This window comes from Mycteria americana, chromosome 9 (genome assembly GCF_035582795.1).
Source record: "Mycteria americana isolate JAX WOST 10 ecotype Jacksonville Zoo and Gardens chromosome 9, USCA_MyAme_1.0, whole genome shotgun sequence".
In the NCBI taxonomy this organism is placed as follows: domain Eukaryota; kingdom Metazoa; phylum Chordata; class Aves; order Ciconiiformes; family Ciconiidae; genus Mycteria; species Mycteria americana.
In genome coordinates this window covers 27920329-27938648 of record NC_134373.1, presented here as the reverse complement: position 1 = coordinate 27938648, position 18320 = coordinate 27920329, and the positions used below count along the sequence as shown (strand labels likewise).

The window sequence follows — 18320 nt, the reverse complement described above, 5'->3', positions numbered from 1 at the left end:
GGGGTTAGTGGAAGAGCTACCATTACCACTGGGGACAGTATTCTATGACTAAAAATATCCAGACTACAGTCAGAAAATTAAGGAAGGTGGCAGAGAGGGGAAGAAACGAAGGAAGAACTTATTCTCGACACACACACCCTTTCCCATTTTTTTATCTTCATCATCCAAAGACTCTTTACAGGTGAGCGCTTACGCATGGCACAAGAGTCTACATATCTTTCAGACCCCAGGCTTCCCCTTCCCGCATCTTCCCCAGCTGCTTCACCACAGAAAAGATCTTATCTTGGGTCATTATCTTGGGTCATTATCTTGGGGGGAACAGACAGGAAGGGCTTAGATAAATACTCACAGCCCAGCTCTGATAAGCAACCCTACAATAACAAGCCAGAGCAACTGAACAATACACTCTGCCTGAACGGGGTTCCTCCATTCCAATTTTTTTTTAAGAGAAAGGGACACTAGTCATGTCTTCGATTTTACAATGTGCGAGGGAGCTGAGGTTTTACATTGAAAAGACATGTCTTAGTGCCACAGATCCACTAACAGCTCAAGGGGGAATAGAGAATGAAGGTCTGAAGGCAGCAGATTCTGAGCATGACAATTCACCTCCAAAAACATGTACTTGTTTCATCTGATGAGAAAAAAAAAAATTATTTGCTTTCTGTTCTCCACTCCATGAAACAAGGAATCAGTCATCCCTTGAAGAGGACACCTGGTTCCTCAGCATCAGGAGGCTGAAAATGCAAGAACAACTAATTTTTTTCTGGTCCCTTCACCTCTTGCCCCTAATCATTCTGGCTAAAAGTATCCATCAATGCTTTTGATACCCTTCCACATCTACAGCATGACTGGCTTCAGACCCATGCCATCTCTGGGCTTGAAGAATATACTGCAGGATGCCTCCCCCAACAGTCCCTTTGCCTCCCACTGCCCATCACCAGAGGTTGGCACGCTCTCAAGAAGGCCTTCATTTCCAAGGTCTGCCACTCCACTGTCCCATCCTGGTTTTCATTCACAGCCCCATTCATGACGGTGAACTTTAACTCACCCAGGAAACCAACTTGTGTTACTGTTACTTCGCTGGAAGAGTGGGCACACTTTTTTAGAGTAGCAGTTTTTTAGGTAAGAACTAGCACTAGTGTCACTTCCCCTGCAGCAAGTCTTGTTTCCTCCTCTGGAAGCCCCACTCCAGCCTTCGCTCTCTCCTATTCTTCATTACCCAGAGTGCGGTTAGATCCTATTCCCATTCAGCTCTCTAAAACACATTTGTTTCTTCTACACAATCAGATCTCCTGTGACCAGGAGACCATTTCCATTCCCCTCCTCATCAAACAGCTTGTACACCTCCCAACACACTGCTGTTCTCAGCCACTGGACATCAAAAGGTTTCTGATGGCCAGGTCATTCCTTCATTCCCTTCTGCCACATGGCCTCCTCTGTCCACCACAGAGATGGGCAACTCCTCACTAATCCTGCCCACTCATGGCTGGTACAGAGATCAGGCTGTTGTGCAACATCTAACTGCCTCCCATTTGTGATCCCAGTGTCCCACCAGGTGGGACTCTGCTCCTCTTACACCACAGGAGAGGACTGGAGCTAGAAAACACAGTGGTGCTACAGCAATTCCAATTTAGTTGCCAAGATCTGGAGGGACAGAAAGATCTTTTATTTTTTCCACATTTTATTCCAGAAGACTTTACTGAGTACCTCAAATGCAACCACAACTCACTAGTGACAATTTTAATGACCCAACTTCCCACGCAAGCATCTTGCTATCTGCTTCCTCAAGCTCTTCAAGGCAAGACAGTTCCCCCAGACCTGTTTCTTTGGTTTACTTTTTCACAAGCAGACTACACCGTTCTGCATAACAAGTCTGCCAACTCAAATTCACCTCCCGAGCACCTCTCCCTTCCTCCAATTATCCATCAACTCCCATTAATCTGCCCTCCTGGATAATCAGAGTAATGCTCTTTAAGCATGTAACTATGACAGGGCAAAGCCACTCTCTAGCTGCAAGCTGCGTTAGAGGGCACAGTGACCCTGCAGGTAATGCATTTGGGAATATTATGCTCCGGAGCCTCCAAATCGTCCATTTACGGAGTCAGCTCCCCTGAACAGGACATGAGCAGAAAGGGCACCTTTGCTGAAAGAGTTTCCTGGCATACCCAGGGATACCTGGCTGGATAGCAACTTACTGCAGTCCTGAATCCAAGTGTTCTGTTCCCTCCCCTCCCCCAACCACCCTGGGCATCCTCTCACCTAATTTAAGAGTGACTTTGGATGAATCATTTATCCCTGTGGGGAAGAAAATCATCTTGAGAAGTGCTAGCAGCATCACGTTCCCCTCCTTCCCTGGCAAGTTGTTCAGGTCATTGGCATCCACACTGTACTACAGCCCGTCAAAGTCGATACTGAAGAAGCAGCCACTCGGACTATTCACCATCACAACAGACTGCTTTTCTGAACATTAACTGCTCCCTGGTAGCACTCACCTTTGAGCAGGAACTGAAAAAGAGGCTTTAGCACCCATTGCAGGAGAAACCACACTGGTGCAACATGAACCAGCAGAAAAGGAAAGCTGCTATTAGCACACATCAAATACCATGAAATTAAATTAAGGTGGCAAGGAACTGCAACAACATTTTGCTTTCTCTTTTCTCCCAGAAAGAGAATCAGTTTCAGTTAAATTTCATTAATTTGTACAGCTGTAGTCTCACTGCTCATTCCCCTTTACGTGCAGTAAGTCACAGTCAGTTTACCATGCACATGAATGGGCTGGGAGTGGCGGGAGCTTTTTTACCCATGCCTGCCAGCCCAAGCTCGAGCTCTGAGATTTACTGTGAATTCAGCCAGGAGTCTAGCAATCAAGGGTAAAGACAGAGTTTTTTCATCTGACAGTAACAACAGATTTTTGCTGCCACAACATTAAAAACAAATGAAACAAAATTAAATGGGGGAAATGGGGGTAATGTCTTACCTGTTAACACAAGGCACTAACATTAAGGATGTGGTTACTTAAATAGAGATAAAAATCCTTCAAGGGACTTTCAGAAATGACCAAGATGTAGCACGAACCTCTTTGAAACTGCTCTCACAACAACCAAAAGGCCAGTACAAGTGGGAGACTGGCCCAACACCACAGCAACAAGAGACCAGCTGTGGAAATAGGTGAGTATTAGTTGTTTGATCTAAACTGAAATCTAAGTAGAAGCAAAGATCTAGCTTAAAAACATGTATTCGTTGGTGCAAGAGAAAACTAACGCACCTTCTATATTTCTAATATCAGCCTTTAGAAGGACTGCTTTCCACAAGAAAACAGCCATACTGGCAGTTTAGGAAATACACAGTACATCTCCAGGATACAAGAGCTATTTTCCTCAAGGCAATTCTACAGGACGTTTACAAAACCACACAAATAAATCCTCAGTTCTCCGGATGTTTTGCAAGCATTATCTCTCACCACCTTTGCACGTGGCAAATCTCTTAAGCAGAAAGGTTCTTTTACACGGGCTCAAACCAACCACCTCCTCTCCCACAGAGGGCACTTGGAAGAGGAACAAGTCTTGAGCTGGTGAACTGGCTGGGGCCCCCGATATGCATATAGCACTGACCCAAATCCTGATGTTCCAGGATTTTTTTATACAAAAATTTTAGCCCCTTGACTGTTTTCAACATTTTAGGTTGTTTCTCCCTCCCCCTCCACCTACAGTTTTTGCAGTTTATCTTCTAGCTTCATTCAAGTCCAAATTAAGTCACAATACAGCAGGAGTGGTGCTGTGACAGACAGTATAGAAAAGCAATTTGTCTTCTCACTGACGTGATGTCATAGTTTGGTCTCTGCAGTCATATTGTGCTATGCTCACATACTTGCATGTAGTTCAGTGCCTGTCTACCTACCCCTAGGTCATCCAAGCACTTTCAAAGCCAGGTTCCTTTTAAAGGCTCCTGCTGCGTTAGCTGATTCAGTCTTGTTACGTTATGCCTGTATCTCTCTCTCATTTCTCCAGGTAATTTTGCATTATGCATGCCCTGTACGATAGGTACAACCCATGTACTAAGCTTGTACCCTAGCATAAATTCAAGGGTTGGTTCTTGGTTATAACCAACAGTATACAAGAAACTCAAACAAGAATTATTTCTTGCCTTTTTCTTCCTCAGATATATCTATGTTCCCACCCCCTCAGCCACCCCCAAACATTTGACTGATACATCATCTTCCCTCCAGGTCTAACTCACTGTGTTATTAAGTGGATGGGTTTTTTCCCCTTCTATAAAAGCATGAGCTTGCCTTGTTTTATAGAAGTTTATTGAAAAAACATATTGCTTTTTATTTATCTTCTCCTTTGCTTGACAGATTTTTAGCAGTTAAAAAGAAAGCATAGATATCTTCCTCTCCTAGCCCTTACTCTTCAGCCCCCTATTTATCCTTATGAAGAACATGGAAGTGTCCTGCTTTTTCACCACCCAAGCTTCTGAGAATAAAAACAAACCCTGGCAAATGTCATTTAGACTTCACTTTCAATTTTTTCCTCATGTATTTTATATCTTTTAGTCGGGGGTTTCAGAAAGTCAGAATATAAAGGAAAAAGAACGTAAAATTAAGAAGTCGGGTGCTAGCTACAGGTCTAGTCAAGCTGAGGTGGGAAACAGGCCACTGCCCCAGCTCAGGCACCACCCCACTGCCCCGTGGTCCTGCTGATTAAGCCACACTTGCATCGGGTCAAATTTGGCCTTACTTCCACTCTACTCTTACCTCAGGGCAGATCCTCTCTTGAGCACCCTTGATTGCCAGTCTTTCCCCTGTCCCTGTGCTTGTTGCTGTCCCTCTAGTCCCTCCATCCAGAACTTACTATCAAATGCACCTATTTGTGAGGACAGGCTTGAAAGAAAAACCGGTAAAGGAGCACAATCAGAGGGATAGTGATGGGGCAGCAGCATGCAGAAAGGAGGAGAAAAGAAGCAGCTGGAGATGACGCATTTCGGTGGCAGATGTGGTTTAAGAGTAATATGAAACTGCTGCCCCAGACAGAGTAGCTGGGCCAGTTCAAACTGTCGGTCTGACAAAGACAAGATTTTATCTAGAGGCAAGAGGATGGAGACTTGCACAAAGTGCTCCAGCAGCAAGCACACAGAGCAGGAAACAGGGCAGCGGGATAACCATTCGGAAGTGGTGACTTCTTCCACCAGACCAAATCCAGAGTCAGAAGCAGGCACCTACCCTCAAGAAGTGTGGGAGATTAAGAATCTTAAGAGCTTAAGGTAGAGTTTTCAGACTTTGAATGCTTCAACCTTGACACCTTAAGCAGGTGGCCTGATACCAGAGGTGCTGAAAACTCACAGCTTCACCAAAAGACACATAGGCCATCTTGACCATTCAGCCTTGGTTTGTTGAGTCTAGGGTGCACAAGCTGCACATGTCTACCTCTCTACCACGTAACTGCCCAAGAGACAGACTGCTGAACACACAGCTGTTACATGCACTTGTGCAACCAAGCCATTTTGGTCATATGCGGTTGTATGCCTAATTCATAACCTTCTGGGCAATTTCTTTTTCCACTTGGTTTGCTCTTATTCAAAGCAGGCAGGTAAAAACACTGAATTCCCCAGAGTTCCTGCTTTTCAGCAAACCAGAGCCTGGGGAGAATATGCATCTATCAATACCCTGAAGATAAAGAAGCAGGAAGAGTTGAAGAGTCTCCAAGAAAGCAGGTAAATTTCCACCCTACTTTCTGCCTGCCCCAGCCTCAAGCAGATGCCAATCAGAGACCAAAAAAAGCGGGCACAACTGTGGAGCTGGGTAGTAGCTACACCATAGCTCTGTAGTTAATAAGGCCAAATGGCATCACTTAACTCAGCTGGCATCAATGTGACATTCCAGGCAACAGGACTTCAGCGACATCAATGTCTATTACTTGGGTAGGGATTTAACATAGCTTAATTAAACCCTATCTATAGCCAACAGTAACACTAGTAAGAGGAATAGATAACATAAATAGTGCTGTTTGCACAAATCTCCCTTCTCAAGTCCTCCACCTCCTCCCCTGCAACACTCATTTTAAATGCTGATACATTTGCAAGAAGTGTTTTTATTTTTATGCAGGCCCTAATGCAAAATGAAGCAGCCAAATTGGGACAAAACATAAAAGGCATTTGGGGCCATGACTGAGCTGGAGAAAGAGATAAAGGAGCAGGTGCGTGCTAGGAGGGAGAGCAGCAGAGGAGCTCTTATAAGGCAGAACGATGTGAGAGAGGGACTCCAGAAGGGACAGGCTGGATGCAGAGCCCTTAAGAGGCTAGGAAAGCTCCTGTATGGGTTCACGACCACCTTGCTGAACAAGAATGGGACTTTCTCAAATGCAGGACAGATCTGGAACATGTAACATGCATGATGGGGCAAAGGGAAAGACACAAACATTTGGATCAGCTGTTGGGACACCCTGAGCCAGAGGGTGATAGCTGCAAGGGATCAGACATGGGGGAAAGATTTAGGAATGGTACCCTCCACGGCCAGGTTGGATTACAGAGTGTGGCTTGTCCCATCGAAGTGGGAACAAATGGAGCAATACAGATGATCAGCTCTTGTTGGTTCTTCCCAAGCAGCTTTTGAACAGCCCTTCTTCCTTTCTGCCCAAGAGGATTGCCTCTACTTCAGAAGAGCTGAAGGATGAGTAACAGCAAATTTGAGAACTGGGCTTGATGGGCCAAGTTCTCCCACTTTGAATGGGTGCAAGTCCACCAGCTTCTTTGCCACAGTACTTCCTGAGATTCTGGGCCACAGTGTCTTTGGAATGGAGAAGCACCACAATGCACTCCCCAAAGAGCCTCCTCAAAAATTAAGGCCTCGAGTGGAGACTTGGAGGCCTCAACTTGGAGACTGGAGGCTTAGAAGACATTCCAGCTAAAATCACCCCAGCTTTAAGTTGATCACCTTCATCCAGCACGGCAACACAGTCCTTTACACCTACTGTGCCCACAGCCTCATCGTAAGGGCACCCAGCCCTGATAACACACACTTCATCCCTGAATTATTCATGTTCACTTACAGTCAGGGAATAAAGAGAGCAAAAGCCTTCAGCTTGGCAAAAAGTCCTAGTCTAGCAACTGACTCTCATACCCATTCACAGACAAGTCCCAGACCATGAGCAATTGGATGTAGCATACCACTACAGGGCTCTACAATCAACTGATCACATCACCCGTCTCTGACCCCTCTGACACCTCTCTCTGACCCCCCACCACCACACCACAGTCAGTCTCCGAACCCTCCCCTCCCAGCCCTGCACATACAGCTGCTCTTCCTCTCCAAAGAAAGCCAATCTCTTTTTCCAATTTCTTCAGCTTATGTATTTTCATAAAAATTCTGCTGTTCAAAAATAGCCTTGCACCCTTGCCTACAAAACCACCCTTACCAAACCTCTGCAAAAATATCCAAAAACCCTTTTAAGTCTTCTGGAACACAGAATTTTACTGAAACAAACCAGAAGTATCTTAATTATCTGAGACTGTCCAATATTTACATTGGAATTGTTTCTGGGTAGGGAATGGTCTTTTTTGGCAATATATAATACAATCACACTGCCGATACTAACAAATAGTCATGCTGTCTGCATGCATGAGGAGGCAAACATTATCAGAGTGGATACATTCTTTCAATGGCTCAAGTTTATTAACACACTGCTAGGCTTGGCTTTTTGCAATGGCTGTCCAGTCTAAACAGACAGAAAAGAGAAAAAATCCTAGTATTCTCCTACTGTAGAAGTTGGTTCAATACACAGAAGAATAGTAATTTCACTCCTCCGCTGAGGAACCTATATCTTAAGGAGTGTTTCAATGCAGAACCCAAGTATATTTCTCCAATTGAACAAATTTAAACTTTTCCTGAGTACTGTTTCTCTCATAGAACCTGCCATCCCTCCCAACAGAGTTTTTCCAAAACATATTTTCAAAGCACCCTTTGAAACATGCTGTCCCCTGCCACAATAACTCAATCCTCTTTTTGGTCTCTTGTGTCAGAATCAACATATGGACCAGAAGGGTCATTTTCCACCCACAGAGGGAGGGGGAAGAAAATACCTCCCCAAGACACCACTCGACTGCCTGAAAATTCAAAATTAATGAGCTGAACATTCAACTTCCAGGAAAGGAATTCCCTACATTTTCTAAATATACTATTTTTCCCCCTCAAGTTTTTGCCCTTTCCCCCCCCCCCCCCCAATGGCTGAGGAAGCAGGAATGGAAATAAGGTTGGTCCTTCCACACTCAGAATCCCGGAGCTGGTAGGACCAAAAGACTTACTATAACTTACAGGAATGGGTAACATTACCTACAACGGTACTAGAGAGCTACAGGACCAGCATTTCTGTTAAGGAAAAAGATGCAGAGATCTACATTTTCTCCAAATGCCAGTCTTTATACCTTATTCGGTATATGTTCACATCTGTCACTGGCCCCATTCCAAATAAATCCAATGGGAGATAATTGCTTATTCACTCTGCAAATACCTTCAAATTCAGCTCTGAGTTGGTTAAGTCATGCATTATTGTTTCTGGCCTGATAAAATGTGCAATCAAGCCAAGTAGCATGAAGTTCAAAAAAAAAAAAAAAACACCACAACAAAACCAACCATAAACGCTTTTAGCTGTGTTTTCAAACACTGTAGTTACTGTACGATTGAATTTCCCTTTCCATCCCTGCTGGCAAACAAGCATTGCAGTTCTGTCTAATGCAGTTTCAAAGCAGAGCATTAGCCACTGCCCAGTGAAAAGTGTTTGTAATTCAGCTATATCAACCTCTAATCTCCCTCCTGAAAAGGTAACTTTGAAAAGAACTGAGAAACTAGCATGGCTCTTAAAGCAAGTTTAACAAAAAGTTCTAAACCTACTTAAAATACACAAACCAAACATGATCAATGAAGAATTACCAAAAAAAAAAAATCATTTCAGAACAGGTTACCAGCTTTCTGAATCTGCATGTCAAATCCTTGCAGAGAAGCCAGTACTTCAGACTTTCATATTTGTGTATCATCAAGAGATTAAATGCAGCCCGTGGTTTTCACAGAGGGATGAGTTGTTGTTAAGTACTGCTTTCCTCCCTATTGGTAAAGTTTGCACTCTCCATCCTGCCTGGCAGCCTGTATTAAGAACAAACTGCCACTCGGACTTCTTTCTTCTAAAGAAAGGGACAAAAAGAAAGGCAACAATGCCTGGCTTTTATGACTCTCCTAACTGCACCCCTCTGGAAATGCTGACTTCCAAAAACTTTAACCTGCCAGCTACAGGTCTGAGCAAAATTTACTCCAGAACAGCCTAAATAGTAGAAAAATCTATGTTATACATGTGTACTTGCAGAGATCTGAGCAAACACAGTACCTATTCCTCATTTCATAAAGCTGCTTCATAGTGATTCTGTGAGACGTCTGTCTAGGTCTGTGTAATGCCCCAAGCTCTGGCTTCCAAATCTTCCTCAAAACATAACTAGCATCCAAACCCTTCCTGAATGCAAGCTCCCAACATAATCAAGGAGAAACTTAGAAAAAAAAAAAGGGGGGGGAGGGGGGGAGGATGGGAAAAAAATTAAACGAAAACTGTACAACCTATTCAGGTGGACAGTTTCTATTGTTCCTTCAGGCCACAGAACTACAAATCTAAAGAGAGGTACTTTCTGAGTAGCAGCTAAGAAACAAAACTATGCAAGCAAGTTGGCATAATAAAAATGTAACTTAAACCAAAAAAAGATTCATTAATCCTATTTTCTGCTAATATTTCCAATTTTTCTCTAGGAATGAGGGACGGGACCTACCCTGCAGTACTTGCCAGCTTTGTGAAGATCAAGCAGCTTCAGAGGCTAGCAAAGCCAGGAGATGTTCCAAGGGAAACCTGACCTTGTCTGAGGTCCATCAGTCACTTGCATGTACCTGCTGAAAGCACACCTGCCAAGATTTATTCATCCCTTGCACTGCTGCCAACAGTTCAGGCAATTCTGCAGAGGTTCCTCACTCCTGTTCTGATGGTATTAAACAGTCAACTAATACCATATTTAAAATTGGTTTTAACTAGCAAGACAATGTAAATTACTTTCTTCTCTCTTCCAACACCTTCCTGTGAGATGCCCTCTTTTAGCTCAGCAGTATGAATGTCAGAATGGTACAGGTTTGCTGGGAGTTATGCATTCAATATTGCAGGCGTTGGAGAAAAGCAAATACACAGTCCCCCTCAAGAGAAGGCTAAAACACAGGCTGACGTCAAAATGGACCTTGATGCTCTATTCCACCTGCCAGCAGCTCTCAGACGAAGCTTTATTCGTATTTCAGTATTTGTTCCCATCTCACTGCTCTGGGGTGGAGAATGCACAGTCTCTCACAGTATCCTGTGGGATAATACAGTCTTATCCCACAGCAGAAGCAGCTGGTCTGCACACCCTGGCTTTGCTAGCCCACTTAGGGAGCCCTGCATGCTGAGCTGTGGCCAGTTGAAGAAAACGGGGCTACAAATCTGTTCTGCTTGGGCAAATCAAGCCTATCTTCATGATAATGTCAAGTTGCCATTACAGCACTTCTGGGAAGAGAGTCTGATCCCTGCATGTACAGGTAGACAGCCAGGACTGTAAGACGATCCTTGTGAAGCTGCAGAACTCGCACAGTGGGCAGCTCAGGTGTCTGGTCACCATCACAACAGTGGAAAAAAATAGCCACTCGTATTTAATACCTGTCAACCTAAGCTACCCTCTTGACACTCCAAAATTTCTAAAACCAGATCTTTCTGACACATTTGGTCCCAAGCAACAGGGTCTTGTGTCTCTGTCCAAAGAGTCAGTAATAAAGGAAAACTTGCATTATTCCTGAAGACCCCAGTCCGGCTAGATGCTGAACACCTCAGGCTGCACACAGCTTTCCTGAATGGCTTGGCTAGCCATGTCATTTGCTAGTCACGTGCCAAGAGCATTTGTGATGTTGCAAAAAATATTTGTGCCTGGAAACACAAAACCGTGCTTAGCAATCAGCATGCATGATGGAAGGAGAGGACAGACAGGTTTGATGGCACCCCCCTGACAGATGAGTTCTGTAAGACTAACTCTATCCTGCCTAGAGCCTCACCAGAAGTCTCCACTGAAAAGAGATCTTACGGATCCTACTTTATAGACCTGATCTCACAAGAACTGCACTGAAGAGGACTGGCTGTAAGACTCAAACTTACAGGGAAGATAAAGTGACTGGGAACAGGTCTGGGCCTTTTCCAATCAGAAAATTCATCCATCCGTGAGATTCTGCTTCTTAAAAGAAATCTGTTGCCAACACCCAGACAGAGGGGCACCTTCAGCAGGGCACTGTAAGCACCCTGCCAATCAAATCATTCCATGGGCAAGGAAGCACGCAGAGCCTGGTTTCCTATTTCATCTCCTCCCTGCCCCATACAGATTATCTGATACCCAGTAATACAGTCTGAGCTCATACTGGAATCATCTGTACATTATGGGAATTAATTCAGACCTCCCTCTGTCCAGTGCCTGTTTTCCAGCAACCTTTAGGCACAAGTACCTTTGAGAGTCTACCTGTCACCTAAGCCCTACCTTCTTGAGAAAGCAAGCTAACATATATAAAGCAAGAAGCCCTCTCCTTGTCTTCTGCAGAGTTCTCAAGGAAAAAAAAAAGAAGGTTTCATGCCATATCAGCAAGAGAACAACTCTTGTACCTTTTCAGGCTTTTTGTACTTCACTGGCACAACAAGGCAGATTGCATAGGGTAGGATGGTTTGGTGGCAAAGCCAAGGAAAAACCACAGAAACTTTGAAGAGACAGAAGGATCCCGAAGGAAAACCAGTAAGGAACTTCCCTCCTCCCAAGTAGGTAGATGTGATACTTCCTTCAACAAGAGAGCTTTCTGAATCTACCATTTTTTATATAAAGCCTCCCTCCACATCTGCAGAGGTTCTACAGATCAGGCAGTCTCTGACAGCTGAATCCTGAAGACAGCTATATTTAAATTTGGTTTAAGGTTCATGGATGCTCCTTATTGGTATAGACTCTTACCTGCTTCAACAGGGCTGAGATTTTATTTTAGGTGTTCTCACCTGCCATGCTCCACCTATTGGAGCACGTCTTATCAGGGGGAAAAAAAGCCTTATCAGGGCAAACTCAAAATGCAAGCCATGCCTTCTGCAAACCCTGTTCCACCCAAATCACAACCTCTTCATGTTCAGCAAGGGATTACAAGAGGAAAGAAACAAATCCTAAGGTTCTGGGAAAGGAAAAGATCCTTTCTGGACACAGCCTGTGCTGCTACAATTGTTACATCAGACAAATTAATTGGAAAAAGCATTGGGACATCAGGCCACAGTGCCCTGCCAAAAGCAGTCCTCCGCCTTCCTTTCTAGGGCCAGTGTCCTTGGTTATTTCTCCTTGCTGGGCTGCAAATTCTTTAGCAAAGCCTTTGGTTTACTGGCATATAAATCTTTTCTTGCACTGTAGCAGGCAGGGAATAAGCATCAGCAAGCCTGACTACCAACAGCTAGGGTCATACTAGCCCTGTGAGACCAGGAATACAGCTCAGCCTCCTTGGACTGTGCAGCCAGAGGAAAGCAGAACTTTGCTCTGACAGGTTTAATCAGGAAAATTTTGCAAACATAAGATGCGGGTAAACATCGGTGGGATAAATGAAGTAAGCCAAGAACAGAAAGCAGAAGTAACATCTCATGGCAACATGGCAAGTCAGTGGAGAGTCTATGACCTAAATGATACCTGCTAACGCAAGGGAGTTTGGATGTCCAAACTAAATTTTGACAGGTCCTGGAACAAAGGCTTCCCCTTTGGTTAGGGACAGAGAGAGAGAAAAGGGGATGCCTTGGTTTGTTGGTATATCAGAGTAAAAACATGAAAAAATATGACAACATATTCATGTCACAGAATACAGACTCTTTATTTTGCCCAGCTTTGCAATGAAAGGAGAGCAAGAGATCACCACTCCTATAGGACAGGAACTTCCCGTGCTCAAAGTCTAGAAAGGAAAAAATAAGTTCATCCCTTTCTACTCTCCACACAAAAAAGCTCCTGAGGAAAAACCTCTCTTTCCAATGTCAACTTTACAACTCATCTCCTCAGACATGCCTATTAATCTGTATGCAATTTAAATCATCAGTCAGTGCTTGCACAGCCAATACCATCTTCCACCCTGAATCTCTGCCTAACCTGCTGAAGGAAAGCAGAGAGCTTGATCCTGTGATGAGGACCCCTACTACCAGCCAAGCAACAAAACCCCAATCTATTTGCTCCTCAAACTCAACCCCCTCCTGAAACCTCGCAGAGGAGTTACCCTCCCACCAGGGTTGCATCAAGTCACCAAGACACTGTTTTAATTTGTTCAAAGCAGAAATGTTTGTGCACGTGCAGACTGACACATCCAGAAACAGGACACTCTTTGAGCAAAATAAGAATTGTGGAAATTGGGGAGATTTTTAAAAATTTCAGAATTATAAGATAAAAACTGATCACATCACAAGAAACATACATTTTAACCAAGATGATGAATTACAGACATAAAGAAAAAAGACTTCAAATCCTTACTGGCAAAGTTTAAAAGAGCTTGCAAACACTAAGCTCTCTCCAAGGCACCATGACATTGGAGGCATTACAATTTTACTCCATTTTAAGAAGTTTAGAATTATGAAAGGCTCAGAGCTCAACATCTTGATCTGAAAACCCTTCAGCTAACTACAGGAGGAATAAAGCGCGACTTCCAGCCTAAACCTCTTAATTGTTAGTTGCAGAGGCTGATATATGAGTTAGCAACAGTTGCATGGGCCCTTTCTGCTAGGTGGGTTCCTCTGGACAGAGGCATCAACTTATTTGATACATTTCACTGGACAACGGGCAAATTATTACCAAGTGTTGTACTTGAGGCTAGCTTTGAATAGAAAGAGAGAGAGTAAAAGGGTACACAGCCCATTTGCAAACAGCATAGTCAACCATTCTGCCCCATATTTCCTGTGGAATTGAGAAAGTGTTTTCCAAAAATAGCCAATAGTTTTGCTGAAAGGCTTAAAACAAACAGTACTTCTGAAGGAATATCTTACATGCTTTACATAATAGCCATCTCAGAAGGGAAAAAAGGATGTGTACAGTGTTTCAGTGTGAATTCTGCATTGAACAAAAAGACATCATTCTTTGCCTAACACAAGGCTTAAATTCACCATGAAGGAAATTGCTGAAGTCAAAGCCTCAGGGCTCAAGTTGGGAGACAGATACTACTCTGAAGGGAAGAATTTTTATCCTAGATTCAAATCAATAGAGGATACGTAAAAGGAACACTGTCAGCTTGTTTAAGCCTCCAATTATACTAGCCTCAAAAAGGAAAGTTCAACCCCACTCAGGATCCCTTCACCAAAATCTAATACATTTTTAAGTGCTTGGTCTGTTGTGTACCCAGATCTACCTCTGCACACTTCTGCTTACCTTTTTTGTTTCTTTTTTAAACACCTGGTCCTTATTTCCAGACACGTGGTTTACCCTTCCTGCTATACCCTATCATGTATCACAGATCACAGTTTAAAACAAAATACCACAAGAGTAACACCAGCATAGTGCCCTAACCACTGGCGCCTTCCTCTTCACTTCGTATTCAACTGTATCTTTCCTCACGAGCTGAAAGTTCACATTGACATGCTTGCCTCAGTGAAAGTCCGTCCCTTAGAGGGACAGGTAAAGGGTAAAACACCTAATATTCCATGAAAGAGGAATTGTTAGAGATGAAGCTGTAGCAGTATGAAGGGGCCAGTCAGACAATGAAGTAAGCAATGCCATTTTTTTTCTTTTTTGAGAGCCCAGAGAGCAAAGTTGTTTCATTTGCATTAGGACCACAACAGCCAAAGGGCCTAGAATTTGTGTTATTAAGCAAGTGCTTTGGGTTTTGTTTTCCTTTTCTCCTTAGAGGGAAAAGGAGCTGTGCATTTTCCTGCTAAAGAGACAAAGAATTGATTTCAGATCATGCAAATTACCCGCAATACACAGCTAAACTCTCAATTATTATTGTTGTTGTTCCCACATCCCCAATCACCCCCAGGGAATAAGCAAGGAAGTGAACTGGATCTCCAGTTGAGAGGAATTTGTGGAAAACTCTCTTCCTAGGAAAAGAACCTGTGTGTGTTTAGATAAGAAGCCGGGGAAGGACCTGGCAGGCCACACTTGGCTCCAAGCTGCACCAATGAACACAATAACTTAATCAGCAGGCCAGGAGCTCAGCCTTTACCACCTACCTTAACGTTAAATAAAAATATGGTTCCCATCTGGTGGCTAACAGAATGAATTTAGCATCTATAATGAGTTCAAGGTAGACCAGATACCAGGAGACAAATTCCGTGTCCTGTCCCCACCTGGAACCGCAGTAAGGGGAAAAACCACAGATGTGGCCACACTCACTCCCATGGACGGAGCGAAGCCAGGACCTTGTTGCTGCAGCCAGTTCCATACTGGATCTGCTATTCACTCGGAGTTTTTTCCAAGCAGTCAGGCAAGCTCAAAGCATGCTTCTAGTCTTAGTAAATGACCTTAAACCAGCGGAAGCAGCATGTGCAAAATTAGGCCCAACAGGTTTGAGTTGCTATTCTGACCCAGCAGCAGTTTGTAACAGCATTGGCGATCAGTACAAGGCTCAGGCCAGCACTGCATCCAGTCTCAAACCTCCTAAATAAATTTTAGCTGCTAAAGATAACTCCCAGGGAACAAGAGCAGCAGTGGGTAGATCTGTTCACCCTCCCTCCCTCAAAGATGCACCAGTCCTTATTCAGTCAATGTCATCTCACAGCAAATCACTGAAAACCAAGATGAGCATGCCTGAGATAAAAGCAGCTGATCAATGTCCCCGAGTAAAACGTCCGATAATCCCTACACAGAGCAGGCATCTGGCATCCGATGCAACATGCCAGAGAGATGAACATGAAAAGTATCCATTGCATATTCCTGGCACCTTTTGCTGGCACAGGGGTGGGTGGAGAGCAGTGAAAGGGCTCCCGGGATTCAAAAAACACCCCTCCCTCACCAGACATCGGCACAATCTTCAAAGACAGTATGGTTTTTGTCTTACCACCATTCCAAAATTTGAAGCTCAAGGTCAGTAAAGCAAGCAGCGAATATCATGTTATGCTGTTAGAAGATAAGGGAGCAAGCGCCCATCTCCTTTTCCTCACCGTCTTTGAGGTTACGTATTTAGCGCTATCGCAAAATACAGTACTGCTCTTGAAATTGCCGCATAAAACAGTACCTAAATACCATAGAAAGAAGGTCTCCTCCTGCTGAAACAATAGGCATCTACATATTTAAAACAAACGTGCGGCACTCTGTCATCCCTCCCCTCTCCCAGCTGAATCCGATGCCATGTTTCTGCTTATCCTGAGCGTGCAGACGGATGGTAAAACATCGCAACTCACAACTGCGAAATTTTGCATTCTCAGGATGCAAAGGGGCCCTAAATCCGCAGGCAGCGAAGGCAGCTGCCAGCCCCCCCCGGGGAGGGGGGGGGGAGGCAGGGGCGCCGCTGCACCCACTGCGAGACGCATCTCTGCTTTGGGGAGGGGTGTCACCCCCGGTACCCGCATCGCCACCCGCATCCCGGGGAGACGACGGCCGCGCACCCCCCGCCCCTCCTCTACCTTCTCCTGCGCCCGGGTCAGCTTCTTCTGGACGTTGCTGGCGATCTTCCCGGCGGTGACCCCCTTGCTGCCCAGCTCGGCCATCTTGCCTCCTCTTTTTAACGGGCGGCTGCGAACGACGGGCCGGCAGAAAGGGGGGGAAAACCCGGCGGGCAGGCGATGGCCCCGGCCGCCGCCGCCACCGCCTCCCGCCCGCCCGCCCACCGCCTTTTAAAGGGACAGTGCGCCCCGCGCCGCCTTAAAGGGGCCGCGCGTCGCCCCGGGAGGTGGCAGCAGCAGCACAGCTGGGCATCCTGTCTGCCAGGGATGCGATGCTGCTGCTGGCAGGAGGGAGAAGAACTGGGGGCAGGCGTTTGCCAGATTTCCCCCACCCTGCCTGCCTTCTCTGGGCCAGGCTGCGGCGGGGAACCCGGGAACCCGCCGCAGCCTGGCCCAGAGAAGGCAGGCAGGGTGGGGGAAATCTGGGAAGCATCGTAGAGGGAGGTGGGATGGAGGGAGAGACACTGGGGGGCCTCCCACACCGGAGCAGTGAGCCACTAGTACTTAAAAACAGCTAAATGAGGAACATTACTTAGAGATGCTAGCTAATGACTATGTCAGTCTTCATTAGTAGTCACAATTACAGCATGCTGTACAGTGGCAAGTGATTAATCTTAGGTGACGGCATGAGTTTGCTGTTGTCTTTCATTCTGCAGCAAAATAGCATTCTGACTTTTTTCAAGAGATTTGTACCACTGTTTCCTCTGATTGTCCGTACTTCTAAATTTATACAACAAAGGTACTTTTCAAACTATTCCTGGATCTTTACAAACACAAAGTGAGAAATTTACTTTCTTGGGGGGGAGGGTATTTGTAAGTAAATCAAAACCCTGGTTTTAAGAACAAGCTGAAATTTCAGAAGATTTCATCCTTTAACATACCACCTGTTATGGGACCCAGGTAAATGCCTTCACCTCAGCCCTGTCTCTTTGAAAACTTGAATAATCAATTTACCAGCTTGTCTCATGGGAACATTAGGATGGCTAATTAGTTAATGTTTGTACAGAACTTTGAATATGCTGTGGTAGCAGCTTTTTACCCGTTTTTAGATATGTACAACAATTGGAATTCAGCATGGCTGCACGTGATGGCTCTTCCAAGTTAGGGAGTAATGGTGACGGTGGAGTGAGGTGCTTTGTGTGTCTCCACTGCAAAAGACATTGCAGTGACAGGGCATTTACCAGAAGAAAACCAACCATGACTGCACAGAGCACTTTATATGCCCAACTTCCCCTGAATTCCTGCTACCTTAGTCTGTATGGTATTATTCTTCAGCTGTGACTCAACTGCTTTTCAGTGTTGTTGCTCCTGGCCCAAATATGCACCCTGCCCTCGCTTGCCCCGTCCCCCTTCAGTGAGCCTGGACTTCCTGACTGCGTATATTGCAGTTATGCCACAGCTTTCATCCCAACAGGGCTTTGGTCGTGCTTTGCTAGACCTACTGTGCAAATACCTTACGTGAAACTCTATTCTTTTACAAGATAGGACAAAGTTCTGCTTCCTGGAATACAGGAAGCCACCTCAGCGCTGTTATTCATATCCTAATACTTGGCCCCAAAGCTTCCGTCAGTTCCACACACTGGGGCTCGGTCAGGTGGTGGGGAAGCTTCCTTCCTAGCCCGCTTCTGCACACTTGTCTTACTACTT

The 18320-nt window shown here is 44.9% G+C and overlaps 1 protein-coding gene across 15 annotated transcripts in view; it reads right to left on the bottom strand.

Annotated features, from left to right (window-relative positions):
* The window catches only part of BIN1 (bridging integrator 1), a 100397-nt gene extending 83586 nt beyond the window's left edge, over nucleotides 1–16811 (bottom strand). For 13 of the 15 annotated variants that reach the window (XM_075511240.1, XM_075511242.1, XM_075511247.1 and 10 more), the window contains exon 1: nucleotides 16635–16811. In XM_075511240.1, the coding sequence (XP_075367355.1) occupies nucleotides 16635–16718 (84 nt within the window). In that variant the 5' untranslated portion in view covers nucleotides 16719–16811. The remainder of the gene's footprint in view (nucleotides 1–16634) is intronic. The other 2 variants (XM_075511253.1, XM_075511256.1) reach the window with 2 other exon arrangements.
* Between the last annotated feature and the right edge of the window lie 1509 nt (nucleotides 16812–18320).